Source organism: Nuphar pumila, chromosome 3 (genome assembly GCF_984573655.1).
Source record: "Nuphar pumila chromosome 3, dmNupPumi1.hap1.1, whole genome shotgun sequence".
Taxonomy (NCBI): Eukaryota; Viridiplantae; Streptophyta; class Magnoliopsida; order Nymphaeales; family Nymphaeaceae; genus Nuphar; species Nuphar pumila.
The window spans coordinates 110,306,153-110,324,601 of NC_143251.1; the positions used below are offsets into that span (position 1 = coordinate 110,306,153).

The following is an 18,449-nucleotide window of genomic DNA, read 5'->3' on the forward strand; positions in this document are numbered from 1 at the left end:
TTTTCTACATCTTTCTGGCTTTCAAATGTGCCCTTAAAATCATCATTATGGTCGGAATATTCTGAATTAGAGAATTCTTGGTCGGCAGAGAGCTAGTTTCAGTCACGTTCATGCACACCAGTAGCTCTATCGGCTCTTCTACAGATTTCAGACGTCTTCTCCACGCCATAGTAACAAATATAACGAGATTTATGAAAATTCTTGTTATAATATCATGAAAATTTACCTGAAAGTTAAAAACAGCAATTTATCATGATATTTTTATATTATTAAAATATCATGTTTTTTTTGTCAAAACATAAATATCATGATTTAAACATGATATTTACATTTTAATGGCTATTTATCATGAAAAAATCATGGTTTTTATTTTTAAATATTTTTTATTTGTATTTTCTTATAAAAATTATTTTTTATATTTTTACCAAGATTTTGCCCAAAAAATGCAAGAAATTAAATAAAAATCAAATTCTCGCAAGTTTTTCACTACTGATATTTTGTTGTTTTAAACTTTGGTCACTATGCTCCATGCTCACAACGTTAACAATGTGCACATGATCCTTCCCCTTCTCTGAAACCAACTCACTAATGTTATGGTTACGAGACACATCAACCTGCATCTCCTCTTCAAACAAGGCAAACACATTATTGTTCTCCTTCCTTTCTCACTACAAGAAAATACGTTGTTAGTGACGGAATTAATCTGTCGCTAGTTAGCGACGGATTAACGAGCGACGAACATCCGTCGCTATAATTAATGAAGCTTACGAAAATAGCAACGGAAAATAGTCTGTCGCTACTTAGCGACGGATTTTGCGACATACTGTTTTGTCGTTACGACCGCACCATTTGTCGACGCAGTTTGCGACCGAATCTAGTCTGTCGCTAATTAGCGATGAACGTGGCGACAGAATATAGTCTGTCGCTCGTTCCGTAAATTTGATTTACGTTGGCTTAGCGACGGAATTAATTCGTCGCTAATTTTTGAATTAACTCTAATCCCAGACAACTTTTCCTTTTCTTCTTTAGCTGCTCCCGCTGTTCGCCGGTCCCACTCCCGCCGTTCGCCGATCCCACCGCCCGGAGACAGGTAAAGGACCCCCCCCCCCCCCCGCATTTTCCGGCAAGGGGTTTAACCCGCTGTCGTTTCGGCAAGGGGTTAACCCCCTGCCGTTTCGGCATTTTCGGCAGGGGGTTTAACCCCCTGCTGTTTTGACAGGGGGTTTAACCCCCTACTGTTTTGACAGGGGGTTTAACCCCCTGTCGGAAAACACGGGGGGTTAACCCCCTAGCGGAAAACGCAGGGGGTTAACCCCCTGTCATTTCCGTCAGGGGGTTAACCCCCTGTCATTTCCGTCAGGGGGTTAACCCCCTGCTGTTTCGGCAGGGGGTTTAACCCGCTACCGTTTCGGCAGGGGGTTAACCCCTGCCAGAAAACGCAGGGGTTAACCCCCTGCCTGTTCTGGCAGGGGGTCAACCCCGGCAGGGGGTCGACCCTCTGCCTGATCAGGCTGGGGGTCGACCCCCTGCTGTTCTGGCAGGGGGGTCGACTCACTGGCAGAAAGGCTGGGGGTCGACCCCCTGCCCGAACAGGGGGTCAGTTAACCCCCTATGTTCCGTAAGGGGGTTAACCCCCTATGTTTCGTAAGGGGGTCGACCCCCTGCCGAAACAGCAGGGTAGTCGACCCCTTGTCGGAACAACCTCTTTTTTTGTGACTTCATTTTAAAACAGTGTTTTTTGTGCAGATTTTTCAACGGAACCAGCTCGTGCTCAACCACCTGTGGTAAGTAAGTGACAAAAACAATGCAAATCGGGTAAATACTCGTGGTAAGTAAGTGATGCAAGCGTATCACATGTTATTTAATTTATTAGATGTAACACTTTATTGTCCACACACTCACTTTGCTTTGTTGGAGTTCGGAAATCATGCTGAGCATGATTTTAATGTATGAATATTGAAGTGTTCTTAGTTTTGGAGTACGGAGTTCATGCTAGGCATGGTAGTAGTTACTGAGATATTGAAGTGTGTTTGCTGCAGGTATATGTTTGCCATTTGTTTGATATGAATGATTACAATGTATTGCAATGTTTGATGTAATTGTATCCATGCTTGCATGTAGTTACTTTCAATTTGATTATGACTTCCATTTGAAATTGTATAATGAATGCATGTTTCAAATGATTGTATCGTGTCATTAATAGTTTGCACATGAAAATATTAAGTTATCAATGCATGCATCAAAATTCTTGTTATTGTATGACATCATATATTGCATGATAAATTTGATATTTTCTTCATCGTAGCATTCTGATTGTTCTCTTTTAATTCGTTAGGCTATTATTCGTAACATCATAAGAAAATGACTGCAAACCGTGAATGGATGTACTGTAGGATAGTGGACAATGAGTTATCGCATGAATATATGGATGGTGTTGACAGTTTTATTGAATTTGCAATGGCAAGTGTCAGTACAGTGGATCCCACAGGTCAGATTAGGTGTGAATGATTTGAATGATTTGAATGCATTATAATACTTGATGCGAATGATTTGAATGCATTGCAATGCTTGATGTGAATGACTTGAATGCATTGTAGTACCTGATATGAATGATTTGAATGTATTGTAATACTTGTTGTGAATCATTTGAATGCATTGCAATACTTGATGTGAATGATTTGAATTATTGTAATACTTGATGCGAATGACTTGAATGTATTGTAATACTTGATGTAAATTATTTGAATGTATTGTATGACATATGTTATTTGTTAGAATATGGTCCATGGAGGTTACAGTGGTCGCTCATCCAGTAGTAGTCAGGCTCAGCCTTCATCTTCACGGGCTTTTCTGATAGGTATATCATTTAACTAATTGGATGCTTGATTAGTTCAAATGCGTATTCTGAGAAAGTCTAACGTATTTTTTTACAGATGATGTTTCGCCTGTACACGACCCACCTACACCAGTTGATCACACAAGTCATGAGCCAACACAGGAAGCAGGGTCTTCTCAGTCTAGCACAAGAAGACTCATTTGAATAGTGTATATCGATAATCGACCGTAAGTATTTCAATTTCAATTATTACATATCTTATAAATATTTTATATTGATATTTACTGTGTAACAATTCAAGTGCAGCATGAGGTTTGAGCCACAAGAAGTAGTACGGGAGATTAGGAATTCACTTCTTCAACATCTACCAGGACCGGTGGCTCAATGGAAAGAGTACTCAAAGGAGTTGTAGACAGATTGTGGTCCTCATTCACGGTATACAGTTGTTTATCATAGTTAATGTGTTTCATATTTAATTTATTTAAGTAATGTCTACTAACTTTCTAAAAATATTTATAGGTTTCGAATCGCTTCGCAACTACGGTGGAAAAAAATGATGCAAGAAAGGTGTGGCAGAAGGTGGCTGTCAATCGATTTGCAAACATGCTGCACAATACGAAGACTGCAGCAAAAAAAGCATCTGGCGTAATAGATGATCCACTATAGTGGAAGGGCCATGGCCCTATTACTATCAGGAGAGATTATTGGGATGAAATGTGCGATAAGTGGGCGGAAGATGCATTTCGAAATCACTCTGCGAAGGCTGCACAAAATCGAGCAAAAATGCCTGAAGCTCATCTACACGCAGGTGGATCTAAGACATTTGGGAGCCACCTGAAGAAAATGGTAACTCATCAATATATAATATTAATTTTATAAGTATTGTTGCAAACTTGTGAACTAAATCTTTTGTCCTTTAACTTCGCAGGAAGCAGAAAAAGGAGGCAATGTACCATATAAGAATGTGTTTTTTGAAACACATAAACGGAAGACCACGGGAGTCTTTGTATCAGAGAAGGCGAGAACGACAATGGTATGCATTTATTCTATTAATAATCATTGCAATATGCAAGTTATCATAATGTTATCATTAATTATTAATGCATACTTTAAACATTATTTTGTAGGAGGCATATGAGCAACAAATGGTAGAGCGATATGGCGATGACGCTACTCAGCATCCATCATTTGATCCTGCAGCATGGGTGACTGCAGCAGGTGAACCCAAAAAAGGTCGCATGTTCGAGTTTGGGAGTAATCTGAACACTTCACCAGTTATTGCTTCTTCCAGTTACGGCTCACAGACTTCTTTCGCCGACATAAGCTCCAAGGAACAACCTATTCTTTCCGGTGATGATGTACACCAGATCATTAAGGACACAATGAATGACTACTTTCATGACACTGTCGCCCCCTTTCTCCGAGATGAGATCAACAATCTTGTGTTGAACAGAGGATCTTCGATTGCAGGTCTCTCTCAGGTATAATCACATATTCATTTTTTTGTCTGCCTTAGAACACATATGAGCATAATCAAATCACATATATAACTTTTTTCCTGCCTTAGAGCACATATGAACATGGTAGAATCACATATAGAGTTTTTGCCTGCCTTAGAGCACATATGAGCACATGATAGAATCACATATAGTGTGTAATTTATTTCATTATATTTTGTTTATCAATACTGACTGTTCTTTTCTTGTGTAGGATGCTAGCGATAATCAGCGTAGCAGAGCTGAAGGGATAGATAAAGGCAATGAAGAAGAAGACGCACAAAATCTTGACGATGATTAGAGAATTGTGTTAAAGAAGTTCGATTTTTTTTTGTTTCTTAAATGTAATTATTGAATTGTAGTTAATTGAACTTGTTAATTTTAAGGTGGAACGATTAATTGTTGTAGATTCCTTTTATATGGAATTTTTTTTGTGGTTTGTTTTTTATTTACAGAAAATATAAATTGTATAGGAAATATAAATTGTACCGTTCTCGGTATTTAATTTTCAAATAAATTTTTTAATTTTTTTTTCGTGTTTGCGACGGAAACATCCGTCACTATGCATATAAATCTAGCGACGGTTTAGCGACGGACGTAAATTTGTTGCCAAGCCGTGGTCACCGTTTAGTATCGGCGGATTGGCGATGGAATATATCGCTCGTTATTCCGTCGCAATTAGCGACGGACCTGGCGACGAATTTATTTCGTCGCCAGTTAGCGTCGAAAAATTTGTGACATAAGCATACCGTCGCCTCGTCGTCGCTAAGCCTGTTAGCGACGGAATAGCGACAGAATGTGGTCGTCGCTAATCCCCTGCTTTGTTGTGGTGTCTTTGGGATATGTTCATGATGTAAAATATATCTAAAATATATTTTGTAGTACTTAACGAGCTCACACGAGTCGAGTCAAGCCAAGCCGAGCCAAGTACCTATTGTTCATGTTTAGCTCGTAGAGCCTATTTTACGAGTTTGAACGAGTTCTTTATCAGCCAAGCCACCACAAGCAGCTTGGCTTGTTTCCCAGCACTGGTTGACATAAAAAGGTTTTGAAGGAGAGATGCCAATGGTCTGGTATCCAACCAAATCTGAATCTGATTGGTCAAATTTGACAAAGCAAATAAAACCTGGTTTACAATCAGATTCAAATTAGGCATGCAGATTTGTATCAGAATTCAAATCCAACTCTGCCTGATTATCTGACCCAGTTACATATAAAATACATCTGATTAGCAAATCGGATTCAGTATCACCCTTTTCTGATCCAATTTTGAATCAGATTAAGTTGGATCCGATAAGATACGGGATTTAGTAATGCTTAGATCCAACCTGTGTCCAACCTCATTCTCATCCTCAACTTCAGTTAGAGTTTTTGAGTTGGAGTTGAATGTGATAGTTAACAGAGTTTTACGATGCCAGAACAGCGACAGTTAATCAAGCAAGCAGTGCCAGCATGGCTAGGTCTCTTATCCTGAGGGTGGTTTCTCCATGTAAATATTAAAAAAACAAAAAAAAATGTGATAGATGGAAAACAAGTGATCTTGGATTTAAATCCGCACACAGAAATAAGCCCCCCATCGGCAGAATTTTGATAAGCTTTAAAGCCGATTCAGCTAATTTTTAATAAAATGTAAAAAAATAGCATAAAATATTTTTTTGATATTATTTTAATGCTTTTAACATGTGTCACATTATAATTGATACATAATAATTCATTATTATTTTTAGGCCGATACAGAACGATTCAACTGAGTATCGGTATCGGCAGCCCAATGATTCAGGGCCAATACCGGCCGATACTGACAACATTGATCCAAAGAACAAAAACATGGTTTTGATTTGGATTTGGATTTGGAATTTAGCACATTTTGGCATTGGACTTAATTGGCCAGTGTATGGAAGGTACTTATAATTTTGTAACTAACAGGCCATTTCTCAAGTTGGTATATTCATGCTGCCATTAATTTTAAATGTATATGTGAATCCAAGAATATCTTATATGTATGTGTGCCTACATACACATAAAAGTCTAATAAGGTAGGTGAAGTTAATTTTTTTTTTTCTAATAAGTTTTTAGTGTATACAACAACAACAACTACGCCTTCATCCTAAAACAATTGGGGTAGGTGATATGAACCAAAAAAGAAAATCATTCTGGGTCCTCCACATGAATCCTTCTCCTCCAATCATTTTTATCCAATGTCATGTCCTCGGTGAGGATCAAAGCATTCATATCCTTTCCTATCATCTCCATCCAAGTCTTCTTAGGCCTACCTCAACCTCTTTTAACTAATATATTTTTCCTCATTTCTCCATCCTTCTAACTGGAGCATCATTAGGCCTTCGCCGAATATGTCCAAACCACCATAAACGATTCTCTCTCGTCTTATTTTCAATGGGTGCAACGTCTACCTTCTTACGTATGTTCTCGTTCTGAATCTTATCTTTTATTGTATTTTCACACATCCATCTAAGCATACACATCTCAGCTACACTCATTTTTTGAATATGATGTCTCTTGGCAGCCCAACATTCCATACCATATAGCAAAGCGGGCCTAATAGTCGTCCTATAAAACTTTTCCTTCAACCGCAATGGCATTCTACGGTCGTACAACACTCCAGTTGCATTTTTCCATTTCATTCACCCAACCTTTATCCTATGATTTACATCTCCATCAATTTCTTCATACTTTTGAATGATAGATCTCAAATATTTGAAACAATCATCCACCGGTATTTCTTGCTCACCAAGCTTCACTACACTCCCATCACTACTTCGTTGCTTACTAAACTGACATTCCATATATTATGTCTTACTCTTACTCAACTTAAAACCTCTTGCTTCCAATGTTTGTCTCCATAATTCTAACTTAGCATTAACCCGAGCTCTAGACTCATCAATCAAAACAATATCATCAGCAAACAACATACACTACGGCACATTTTCTTGAATTGATCTCGTAAGTTCATCCATCACTATAGCAAATAGGAAAGGGCTTAAAGCAGATTCTTGATGTAACCCAACCGTTATAGGAAAATTGGTTGTCACCCCTCCACAAGTGCGGACATTGGTTACTACTCCTTCATACATATCTTTAATTATACTAATGTACTTGAGAGAAACACTTTTCTTCATCATTGTCCACCAGAGAACGTCCCTAGGTACTCTATCGTATGCCTTCTCTAAATCAATAAAAACCATATGCAAATCTTTGTTCATCTCTCTATATCTCTCAATAAGTTGTCTAAGAAGATGTATAGCTTTCATAGTTGATTTAACAGGCATAAAACCAAATTGATTCTCCGATATCATGACAACCTTCCTCAACCTAGACTCAATCACCCTCTCCCAAAGTTTCATAGTGTGACTCATGAGTTTTATACCATGATAGTTTGTGCAATCTTGTATATCACCCTTATTCTTATATAAAGGCACCAAAGTACTCTTCCTCCACTCATTAGGCATCTTATTTGTCCGCCAAATCTTGTTAAAAAGATTTGTCAACCATTCTAAACCTTTCTCTCCCAAGCATTTCCAAGCCACGATAGGTATACCATATGGGCCAACTACCCTTCTTGATTTCATTTTCTTCAAAGCCTTTTAAATTTCTTTCTTTTGAATCTTGCGCATGAAGTCACGATTCATCTCATGAAAAGAATTGGAGAAGTCTCCAAGATCCTGAGCATGACTTTCATTAAATAGCTTATCAAAATACTCTTTTCATCTCTCATTAATCTCCTCATCTTTGACTAAAACCCTTTGTGTTTTATCTTTGATACATCTAACCATACCCAGATCTCTCAATTTCCTATCTCTTATTTGCAAGCCTATAAATATCCTTCTCGCCCTCTTTGGTATCCAACTTGTCATAAACCTCCTTATATATCTTATCCCTCGCGTTTCGAACTACTTGTTTAGCTTCCTTCTTTGCTATCATATATTTTTCCAAATTCTCATTATCACGACTCTTACTTAGATTTTTATAACACTCTCTTTTAACCTTAATAGCTAATTTGACATCCTCATTCTACCATGATGTATCCTTACCTAGCGGTGCACTGCCTTTAGACTCACACAATACCTCTTTAGCCACCTTTCTCATGCCACCCGCTATCTTATTCCACATTGATTCTGAATCATTCTCGAGACACCAATCAACTTCCTTAACTACCTGCTCTGCAAACATTCCTTGTTTAGCTCCTTTCAGTGCCCACCACTTAATTCTAGGATCTATCCTATGTCTATCCCTTTTGCAGCATTGTCTAATTCTAAGATCTAAAATTAAGACTCTATGTTGTGTAGCTACACTTTCTCCTGGTATAACCTTACAATCGATGCAACAACTCCTATCTCTCTTTCTAAGTAGGAAAAAATCTATCTGACTCGTATTAACCCCACTTTTAAATGTTGCTAGGTGAGACTCTCTCTTCCTAAATCAAGTGTTTGCTAAGATAATATCATAGAACAAACCAAAATCTAAAATCCTTTCTCCACTATCGTTTCTTTCTCCTATACCATAGCCTCCATGGATACTCTCAAATCCATCCCTACTAATGCATGCATGTCCATTAAGGTCACCGTCGATGAAAAGTTTTTCTCCATAAGATATCTCTTGTACTACTCCATCTAAATCTTCCCAAAATTGACGCTTAGTGGAATCATCTAAACCTACTTGAGGTGCATAAACACTAATAATATTAATAATATCCGTACCTAATACTAATTTAATAAGTAAAATCCTATCACCCTTCCTACGGACCTCAACTACATTATCTATAAACTCATGACTCATAACAATCCCTACTCCATTCCTATTCCTATTTATTCCTGTATACCAAATCTTATATCCCCAAGGTTCTATCACTTTTGCTTTCTCACCTACCCATTTGGTTTCTTGTAGACATAAAATATCAATCTTTCTCCTACACATAACATCTACTAACTCTACCAACTTATCAGTTAAAGACCCTATGTTCCAAGTGGCTAACCTAATTTTATGGTCTTGGACTAACTTCTTTACCCCCATCCATCCAACAAAGTGAGGGAACCCTTGCCTATTTGACACCACACCTGGGCGCCGGTGTGACGCGTCGCTTCTGGGCGACGACCTAACAACCCTTGCCCATTCATCACTGCCTCTGGGCCTATAGAGTACAGCGTGTCACTCAGTAGAAAATGCCCCAACGAAATTCTCATATTGGTTCATATTCATAGGGTATGACTAAGTTTTTAGTGTATAATATTAAAAAAAAAGAAAATAAACCATAGAAGGATAAAAATATATCGGCAAAGCTCCCTCTCTCTCAGATGTATTAATGAAGGGTTAATGAGAAATTATTAGACTTCTTACAATTTAGAAAGAAAAAAAAACTTATTGTGTATTATCTGGATGTGTACATATGTAGTAATATAATGTATTTTTTTGAATTCCCTTTTCAAAAAGAACTCTTATTTGTATAATAAAAGGGTAATATAGATCCTCCCATGTGGTAAGCGGGCTTCTGTGTCAAACTGAAGACCCAGGATCGAATCCTTCTATCACATGGGGCAGCTGTTGTTTTTGTAGAGTTCGGATCGGGTGCAATTATATGGCAAAAAATTTGTGCATTAAGCACTTGATCACCCTTCATCAGGCCTTGGGTCCCACAACTGATAGAACCGCCTCGGAGATGGAGGGTGATCAGGTGCTTAATGCACAAATATTTATCTGCTTGCCTTTCATAAAAAAAAAGTAATATACATGGGGTCAAAGAAAGGTTGGAAATAAGGGTTTTATATATGTAAAAAGAAAAAAATACAAGTGTGTGGATCAGGTTTTATTTAGATTCCAACAAAGAATTGACAAAAAAAATGATTTGAATCCAAATCCAAATTCAGACAAAATGTGGTCAGATGAGTACAAATCCATTCAGATCTTGTGTTAAGATCTGTATGATTAATAAATTGTGTCAGGATGATCCATTTGCACCTCTATAAACATGCTCCATGGAAATCATTACATGACCAAGTTTGTGGAAAACAAACAAAGCACACAGCCCTGCAATTCCATAGTGAACCTTGAACACTTTTTTTTTGAGATATCTGGGAAAAAAACCACCCCACTCACTGAATTCATTGGCGCAAAATCTCAGGCCCTCCTTGCCCGCCCCGGAGTGCATCTAACTTCGGCCTTGTGACAAAGGACATGCAATCATTGGTTTCAAATTTGCAATGTCGCAGTCTAACTTGGTAACATTCGCAATTCGCCTATACCAAATGAGTGGATAGCAGATCAAGTGATATGCCAAATAACTTTTAGAAAAGTGATTTGGCATCCTTACCGCCCACAATGTACACATGGACCATGACAGTTATTGTGGGATGAAATTGTCAGATCACCTGATCTACTCTCTTTTGGCATAGTGGGATGGGGCCTAGGCCTCTAGGCAGGCAGCTTAGGTTCAAATCTCATGGGTGTCATGCCTTTATGCAAGCACAAGCTTGGCGACTCTCTTGGGGCGAGAGATAAGCCTTTAGAGTTCTACAAACTTGTTAAAGTTGCCCCAAGGTGTTTGGCATAGTGGGATAAGGCCTAGGCCGCTAGGCGGGCAGCTTAGGCTCAAATCCCATGAGTGTCATGCCCTTATGCAAGCAGAAGCTTGGCAACTTCCTTGGGATGAGAGGTAAGCCTTCAAATTTTTACACTGCCACGACTTAGGTCTCTAATCTGGGAGGTGGTTTCTTTGCGTAATAAAATAAAATAAAAAACTTCTTAGAGGTTCTATCCTCTAACAAATATTGCGAGATTTATAAAAATCTCGCAATAATATCGTGAGAAATTGCCTGAAAGTTTAAAATGGTAATTTCTTGAAATTTTTTTAAAATATCGCGAGATTTATGAAAAAAATACAAATGCCATTAATTAAACATGATATTTACATTTTAAATAGCTATTTATCATGAAAAAAGCATGTATTTTTATTTTTAAATAAATTTTATTAATATTTTCTTATAAAATTTATTTTTTATATTTATTGATTTATTTTTTTATTGCCAAGATGTTGCCAAAAAACATGAGATTTATGAAAAAAATTCAATTTCTCGCAAGTTTTTGACAAACAAGATTTTGCCGAAAAAAAATGTTTGTCACTATGATTCTATCTCATTACAAACACAACGTGAATTTGTCTATCACAGGCCTTGTGTTTCTATAGATTTGACTGATAACATAAACTTAGCCTAATTATCAACTTGGATCATTCTTGGTCACAACAATCCAATCAAAAAACAAATAACAGTGTTCTAAGCAACATTTCTCTAGTTTTTGGTCTTAGTGCATGTCTACTTGCACTCAAAAGATAATAATTCTCTAGTTTTTGTGAGAATCATTTTTCTCATGTGATTGTAAACGTGAGAAAATGGTGACCTTGCGGTTGTAAGAGGTAATGCATAAAAAAAGAAAATTATTGAATATATTCGAGGAGTGACAGCTGGGTAGAGGTAGGGATGTCAAGGGTAGGATTCGGGTCAGATCTAGAGTCATTACCGAATCCAACTTAATTGGATCTGACCTAATATATATAAAGCATGTATGCAATGCCGCTGCATACAATAAATGACCTCACACACACACACACACACACACACACACACACATATATATATATATATATATATATATATATATATATATATATATATATATATATATATATATATATATATATGCTATTAGATTTTCATGAATTTCTGATGTTTTTTCAAATTTCTAACCAAAAAGATGTGATCTATATGGTTGTTTTTATATGAATCGCTTCTTGAAACATTTGATTCCCATGCATGGATAGATTTTTATAAGGTTTCAAAAATCAACAGCCTACAATTTTTATAAATTTTCAAAGCTCTAAATATCTTTTTTTTCATCCAAAATGCATGATTCAAGTATTAATTTCTAGTAAATCAATCATGTTGAACACATCTATGGGTTATGAATTTAGAAAAAAAATGACGAAAATCCAATAGCAGGTTTCATTTAATAGGTTTTGTATTATATATATACCAACCAAATATGTTTGCTAGTATGAATTGAGATTTTCATAGTTTTTTTTGCAAATCTAACCTTGCATTCGGTGTGACCCATTTGCTAGGTATCAATTGTTGGATCTAAGCAGATCAAGAAATGTGATTTTTATTCTTGAATATTTATAAAAATTCTAAGCCATTGATTTTTAACCCTTAAAGATCTTTCTTATACATCGTAATTGAGTGATCCAAGAGTTTGTTTATATACAACCAAGCATCTAAATCACATCTGTTATGGCAAAATTTAAAAAAAAAAAGTAAAAAAACCTATGAAATTTTGGTTCATACCAATAAATATATTTGGTTGGTAAACATATTTTGGTCACTAGAATATGAGAATTGAAAATATAAGAACTAACGTGTGAATCACACTTTTCATTACTTTTTTTGTTCTTTTCTCTTGAATCTAAATGTTTTAGTTGTATAAGAACTCGCTCTTGAATAGTCCAATTTTGATGCATAAACCAGATTTTTAAGGCTTTAAAATTAATAGCGCATAATTTTCATAAACATTCAAGCATTCAAAAATCACAATTTTCATCAAAAATATATGATCAAATGGTTGATTCCTAGCAAATTCACAATGCCAAGCACATCCACACGGTTGTCATATTTTCAATTCTAATATTCTAGTGATTATATATATATATAGAGAGAGAACACCGATTAGATGCTAAATGAGTTTTTCTGCCTTTATGATGTTTTTTGGCAGTTCCTATTTTATAAATGTATTGGGCATAGTCGATTTATGAGGAATCTACGGGATCATGTGTTTTCTATAAAAAAAATGATATTTGGAGCATAAAAATTTACAAAGATTTTACATAGTTGATTTTTCAAACCCTGTGTGTGTCGGAATCCACGCTTCAGTACGGTCAGAATTTATAAATAAAATAAAAAATACTGAAAACCCCATTTAGCACCTAACGTGTGAGCCGCTCTCAATCACTATATATATATATATATATATATATATATATATATATATATATATATATATATATATATATATATATATAGGCTGCAGCTTTTTGCGCTCCCTTTCCTTCGACTCTTTGCTCTTCGCGGATTCTGGAAACAATAGAGAGGATCGAGGCGGATTTCGGCTCCGCCATTTTCCGGCCGTTTTTTCTCTGATTCTTCGTCGGATTAAAGATGAATATATTCAGGTTAGCGGGGGACATGACGCATCTAATGAGCGTCCTTGTCTTGTTGCTTAAGATCCACGCCATCAAATCCTGTGCAGGTACTTTTTTTTCCGAATTTTTGGGAACTTTTGTGTGTGTTTTTGTTGAATTGTAAGAACTCTGCTGAGATCTTGTTGTATTCATGCCTAGGGTTTGAGGAATTCGTCATTTTGATGGTTTTCGTCGAATTGATGAGATCTTTGAGAATTATGAGCCGGATCTGGCGAATTTCGGAGCTCGTGTTCTTTGTTTTTTAATGAATTTCATGTCGTTATAATCGTCGATCTAGATCGATCGTGATGACGAGCGATTTGTTCATGTTTCTCATTTTCAAAATGAGGGAATTTTAGTAAATTGCTAGCCCTTACAGTTTACCAGGAGAAAGCAAGACATTTAGCTGCATTCTCCTCGATTGTGTGATCTCGTTTCCGTACAGTGTGTGAAGTGTCACAGTTACTGTGTATTGTATATGTGCTTGACGAGAAATTGAGTCATTGCTCCAACGGGAATGAGATCTATCGTGCCGAGATATACTTAGGAGTGGCTTTTTTCGTTCTAGACAACATTTGTATGAGAATTCAACTTCACGTCAAAGGGAGGAAGATATAGTATTAGTCTTTTGGTAGTTGCCACGTGCAATATTGGCAAAAGACGAGAAAAGGGATTCAGAATGAATGCCTAAATTGTCCAGTAATTATTGTGGGAGTTTTTGCTGGAGATTGAAGTTCAGGTTTCTTTTATGAGTGGGTTAATTTGGTTGATATGAATTGGAGCCATCAAGCTTAATGAAAATTGCATCTCTTTAGACGTTGTTGATGTAGATTTACTATGCAGAAAAGGCTCTCTCTCTCTCTCTCTGACATTTAAGCATGAGCCTTGCTCTTGAGCTTGCTCCTAACATAGTCTTCTATTCTAGTCCCATCTGGATTGCCTCTGATTAACATTTGCATGAGCATAAATTTTTTTCTGATCCACTTCTATTAGTCTCCTTAATAATTCTCTGATCTCTTTCTTGTCCTGTCATATTATCTTAAGTGAATCCATCACTGTCTTGGTTGATAATTTTTTCTTCCTCTTTTCTGAGTGACTCATGTTAGTTTCAAGTTCAACTCTTCAACTTCTCTTTCCATTACTAGAGTTAGATTTCAGATGAACACAAAATACAGGTGGGAACTAAATAAAAGTGTTTGAGTTGATTGCAGTTGCATTTCTGAGAACAGTTGCTGAAAGTGGTTCATTGTTGCTGCTTATAATGGGAACAATGTTACTGGTAAAGGTTGAGATTAGCTTCCTAACTTAACTTATTGACCTCTGTGTTATTGATGTTTCAGTAACAACCTTTGTGCGTTCAAGCTAAACCATTTCCTCACTTTCATGCCTATCTTTCTTTTTTCCTTCTGTTCTAAATATTTTGAAATACTGTAGGAGTCAATAACTATGATGACTATAGAATGAAGCATCCAGAAAGGGTACTTGTATTTGCTTATACATAAGCTATGTAGTTAAAATCCCGCCTAGGCTACCTAGGCGAAAGCCTACTGCCTACAAGCGGCTAGGTGCCTAGGCGAGTACCTAAGTGGAGGTGAGGTGAATGTTCAAAACATTATAATAATGTTTTGATCGTGTATTTTAAAATATTTAAGTTTCTCAGTAATGTTTCTTAGTTGTGTGGTTCTTATATTTTTGTTTTAAATAATTTTATTCTTTTGTGGGTCTCTAGGTGACGCAACTAACCAAATGTTTGTTTAGATGAATTCGAATTTTAGCTATGTAATTATGTTTTTTATTTTTTAGCTTTGTTCATGAATTATTTTTTTATGTTTCAATTCTTAAGCTTCATAAATTGTGTTGAATATGTATTTTCTATTACTTCTAAGAACTATTATAAGTTTTTATTATTTTCTTTTTTTGGTCTTAACTAGGCCGACTAGTCCTGCCTCAACTCTGGCTGGGCCTTTTAGGCAACTGGCGCTTAGACTTTGACTAGCGCTTTTGACTACTTAGTACATCAGCACTTAATGGTAGTTAGGAGCTGTTTTAGGGAATATTAGTAGAAGAAAATGGCTCAAGTCAAATTTTTTGTGTTTAAACATTCAAGTGTTTACTGTGTGATACCTGTAGTAGCCTCTTGATTTATGTGCGTGAATTGATCCTCTGTGAAATATCATGGAAATTGTCATTAGTTCATTACTTTTGCATTATTAACATGTAATGTACTTGTTATATGCAGGCATATCTTTGAAGACACAAGAGCTTTATTTTCTGGTTTTTGCTACTCGATACTTGGATATATTCACGAATTACATTTCACTATATATTACAGTGATGAAGTTAATTTTCCTGGGGAGTTCATTTTTGATCGTTTGGTACATGAGGCACCACAAGATTGTCCGAAGGTCTTATGATAAGGATCAAGATACCTTTCGCCATTTTTTCCTCATCTTGCCATGCTTTATTTTGGCCCTTCTCATTAATGAGAAATTTACTTTCAAAGAGGTACTATATATGTTATAATCCCTAGATCAATTCCTGCCCAAAAGGAAATCTGTGGTATTTTCTATTTTGTAGTATGTATCTTGTTGTTGTGCTTCAGGTGAATTTCTTCATTGCAATACTACATAGATGATGTCATAAGCCTTAAATTTTATCTTATACTTGTCACTTGCTTCTATTTCTCGTGTATTTGTATTAATTTCTAGGTGGCATGCATGGCAGGTAATGTGGACCTTCTCCTTGTATCTGGAAGCTGTTGCCATACTCCCCCAGCTGATATTGCTGCAGAGAACTAGAAATATCGACAATTTGACTGGACAATATGTTTTCCTTCTTGGGTAAGTTTTACCAAATTAAGTTTTATTGTAGCCAATGGGAATTGCATTTAAAAGGGATAGTTGTTCTTTATGCTTTCCCTTATCCAGTCAAGTAGTGATGATTGTTGATTTGCCAGTTTATGCTGTCATACATCTTTAAGCGAAGTTTGCCTTGCACTCTCCTATCTGGTTTGCTTTACATATTTTTAATGCACCCCTAGAGTAGGTGTTACCCCTTCTTTCACCTTTTGACTATAGTTGCTTGGTTGAATAGGTTGCTTAAGTTCCTACTTTGGACCATGAGGGCACAAGCTCTTTAAAATGTTAATTCTGCTCTATTCAGGGTAGGCTTCAGTTTGTTCGCAATGATTTTCTTAAAGTAGCTGCTTGGGAAAAAGAAGACTGATCTGATCTTTGGGTAATATCCTTTCTAGACTGCATTGCAAAACAAAGTAAATGAAACATAAAGATAAATGAAGCAAAAATAGCAGATATCATTCATTAATCATGAATCCTATTATGCTATTGTGATGCTTTATGCTTTTGTTGCCGCTCCTAAAAGAGTTTTTATCTGCACATTATGCAGTGGATACAGAGCTTTATACATTCTCAACTGGATCTATCGCTATTTTACTGAAAAGCACTATGCACACTGGATAAGTATGGCAGCTTTTAAGATCCTTGCAAAATTTCATTTTAATTGGTTTGGTTCTCATCTCTAACCATGTTGGCAATCACCCTTCCTGCAGCTTGGATTTCCGGACTGGTCCAGACAGCACTGTATGCTGACTTTTTCTATTATTACTTGCGGAGGTGTGTTTTTTGTTTGGCTACTTGATATTCATATTAAAGTCCAGTAGTTTGATCTTTCAGATTGTGACCGGCTTCTCTGCCCTTCTATTGTGTGCTTGCAGCTGGAAAAATAATGTCAAGCTCGAATTACCAGCCTGAATCAGTTTTAGCAACCATTTTCATGGTGGCGATGAGCAAATCACTAACAAATTTGTCGTCCGCCACAGGTGTAGTTAGCATTCATTCTTTTCTCATTCATATTTACCCTTCTGGTTTCTCTGCTTGGTTTATTGGATCAAAGAATCGTCATGTTCCTCAAACGGAAGGCTCCTTTTGGAAGAGGATAAAAGCAGAGGACCATTTTTTTCAGGAAAAAAAACACATGCCAACTTGGATTGTTTTAACTAAAGTGGATGATATGGTTGTCAGCCTTGTGAAGCCCAAATTTGCGACATCCTTGCAGGCAGCAGATCAATGAAAATGGAAAAAATTATATAGAACTTGTACTCCTATGTCTTCGCTTCAATTATTTTAACAAGGAGATTAAGCCCCTTTTTTTGCCTTTTTTGTAACTTAAACCTGGAATTAATGAAGTTTCCAGTTCCCCACATCCTTTGGTCTCTAATTCTTTTAGTTAGTATCTTCAATTAGATTAAGATAAGGAAAAAACAAAATATCAAACGTGACCATTTTATGCTTCACATTAGGCACGGACGGCGATGCACGTAAGTGATCGATCTCCTATGTGACGGCAATGTTCCAGGATTCTCGGAAAAAGAAAAGTATTCGCTGTGTGTTTACACGTGATTGAGGAAACGCATATTGAGGCTAAGTTCGGTTGCCTAGCGAAATCATGAGAGCCAAGCGCCAAAAATTGTTGTTTGCCTCCCTCAGGTTCAGTGTGACAAATATCGTGAGATTTATGAAAATCTTGCGATAATATCGCGAGAAATTGCCTGAAAGTTTAAAACGGCAATTTCTTGCCAGGTTTTCAAAATATTGTGAGATTTATGAAAAAACATAAATACCATGATTTAAATGTGATATTTACGTTTTAAACGGCTATTTATCGAGAAAAAATCCTATATTTTTATTTTAAAATAATTTTATTAGTATTTTCTTATAAAAAATAATTTATATATTTTTTAATTACTTTTTTATTGTCGATATTTTGCTGAAAAAATGCGAGATTTATGGATTTTTTTCAATTTCTCATGAGTTTTTGAAAAACGAGAAATTGCCGATAAAAACTTGTCACTAAGCTC

The 18,449-nt window shown here is 36.3% G+C and overlaps 1 protein-coding gene and 1 non-coding gene across 5 annotated transcripts; both read left to right on the forward strand.

The window, feature by feature from the left end:
* Window positions 1–1,155: 1,155 nt before the first annotated feature.
* Window positions 1,156–1,315, forward strand: LOC149843277 (small nucleolar RNA snR190). Its single transcript, XR_016431223.1, has one exon. It is a non-coding gene; the product is annotated as a small nucleolar RNA snR190 (small nucleolar RNA).
* Window positions 1,316–13,473: 12,158 nt separating this feature from the next.
* LOC149843278 (ER lumen protein-retaining receptor-like) lies at window positions 13,474–17,794 on the forward strand. 4 transcript variants are annotated; one of them, XR_016431128.1, is made up of 6 exons: window positions 13,474–13,641; window positions 15,813–16,078; window positions 16,298–16,413; window positions 16,667–16,810; window positions 16,979–17,052; window positions 17,142–17,186. XR_016431128.1 is itself a non-coding variant. In XM_090001764.1 (6 exons), the coding sequence occupies exons 1-6, from the start codon at window positions 13,551–13,553 to the stop codon at window positions 17,341–17,343; spliced, it is 648 nt and encodes a 215-aa protein (XP_089857890.1). In that variant the 5' UTR covers window positions 13,474–13,550; the 3' UTR covers window positions 17,344–17,794. The 4 variants fall into 4 exon arrangements, 2 of the variants coding, with proteins under 2 accessions (XP_089857890.1, XP_089857891.1); XR_016431127.1 differs by having other exon boundaries at window positions 16,667–16,844; window positions 17,142–17,183; XM_090001764.1 differs by lacking the exon at window positions 16,667–16,810 and adding an exon at window positions 17,307–17,794 and having other exon boundaries at window positions 17,142–17,205.
* The last annotated feature ends 655 nt before the right edge of the window (window positions 17,795–18,449 follow it).

Bases quoted from the DNA above. Each gene is read 5' to 3' on its own strand.
- LOC149843278 (XM_090001764.1), top strand. From the start codon at position 13,551: ATGAATATATTCAGGTTAGCGGGGGACATGACGCATCTAATGAGCGTC. The intron at 16,079-16,297 runs GTACTATATATG...CATGCATGGCAG, and splicing joins AGAAATTTACTTTCAAAGAG to GTAATGTGGACCTTCTCCTT. The intron at 17,206-17,306 runs GTGTGTTTTTTG...GTGTGCTTGCAG, and splicing joins TTCTATTATTACTTGCGGAG to CTGGAAAAATAATGTCAAGC.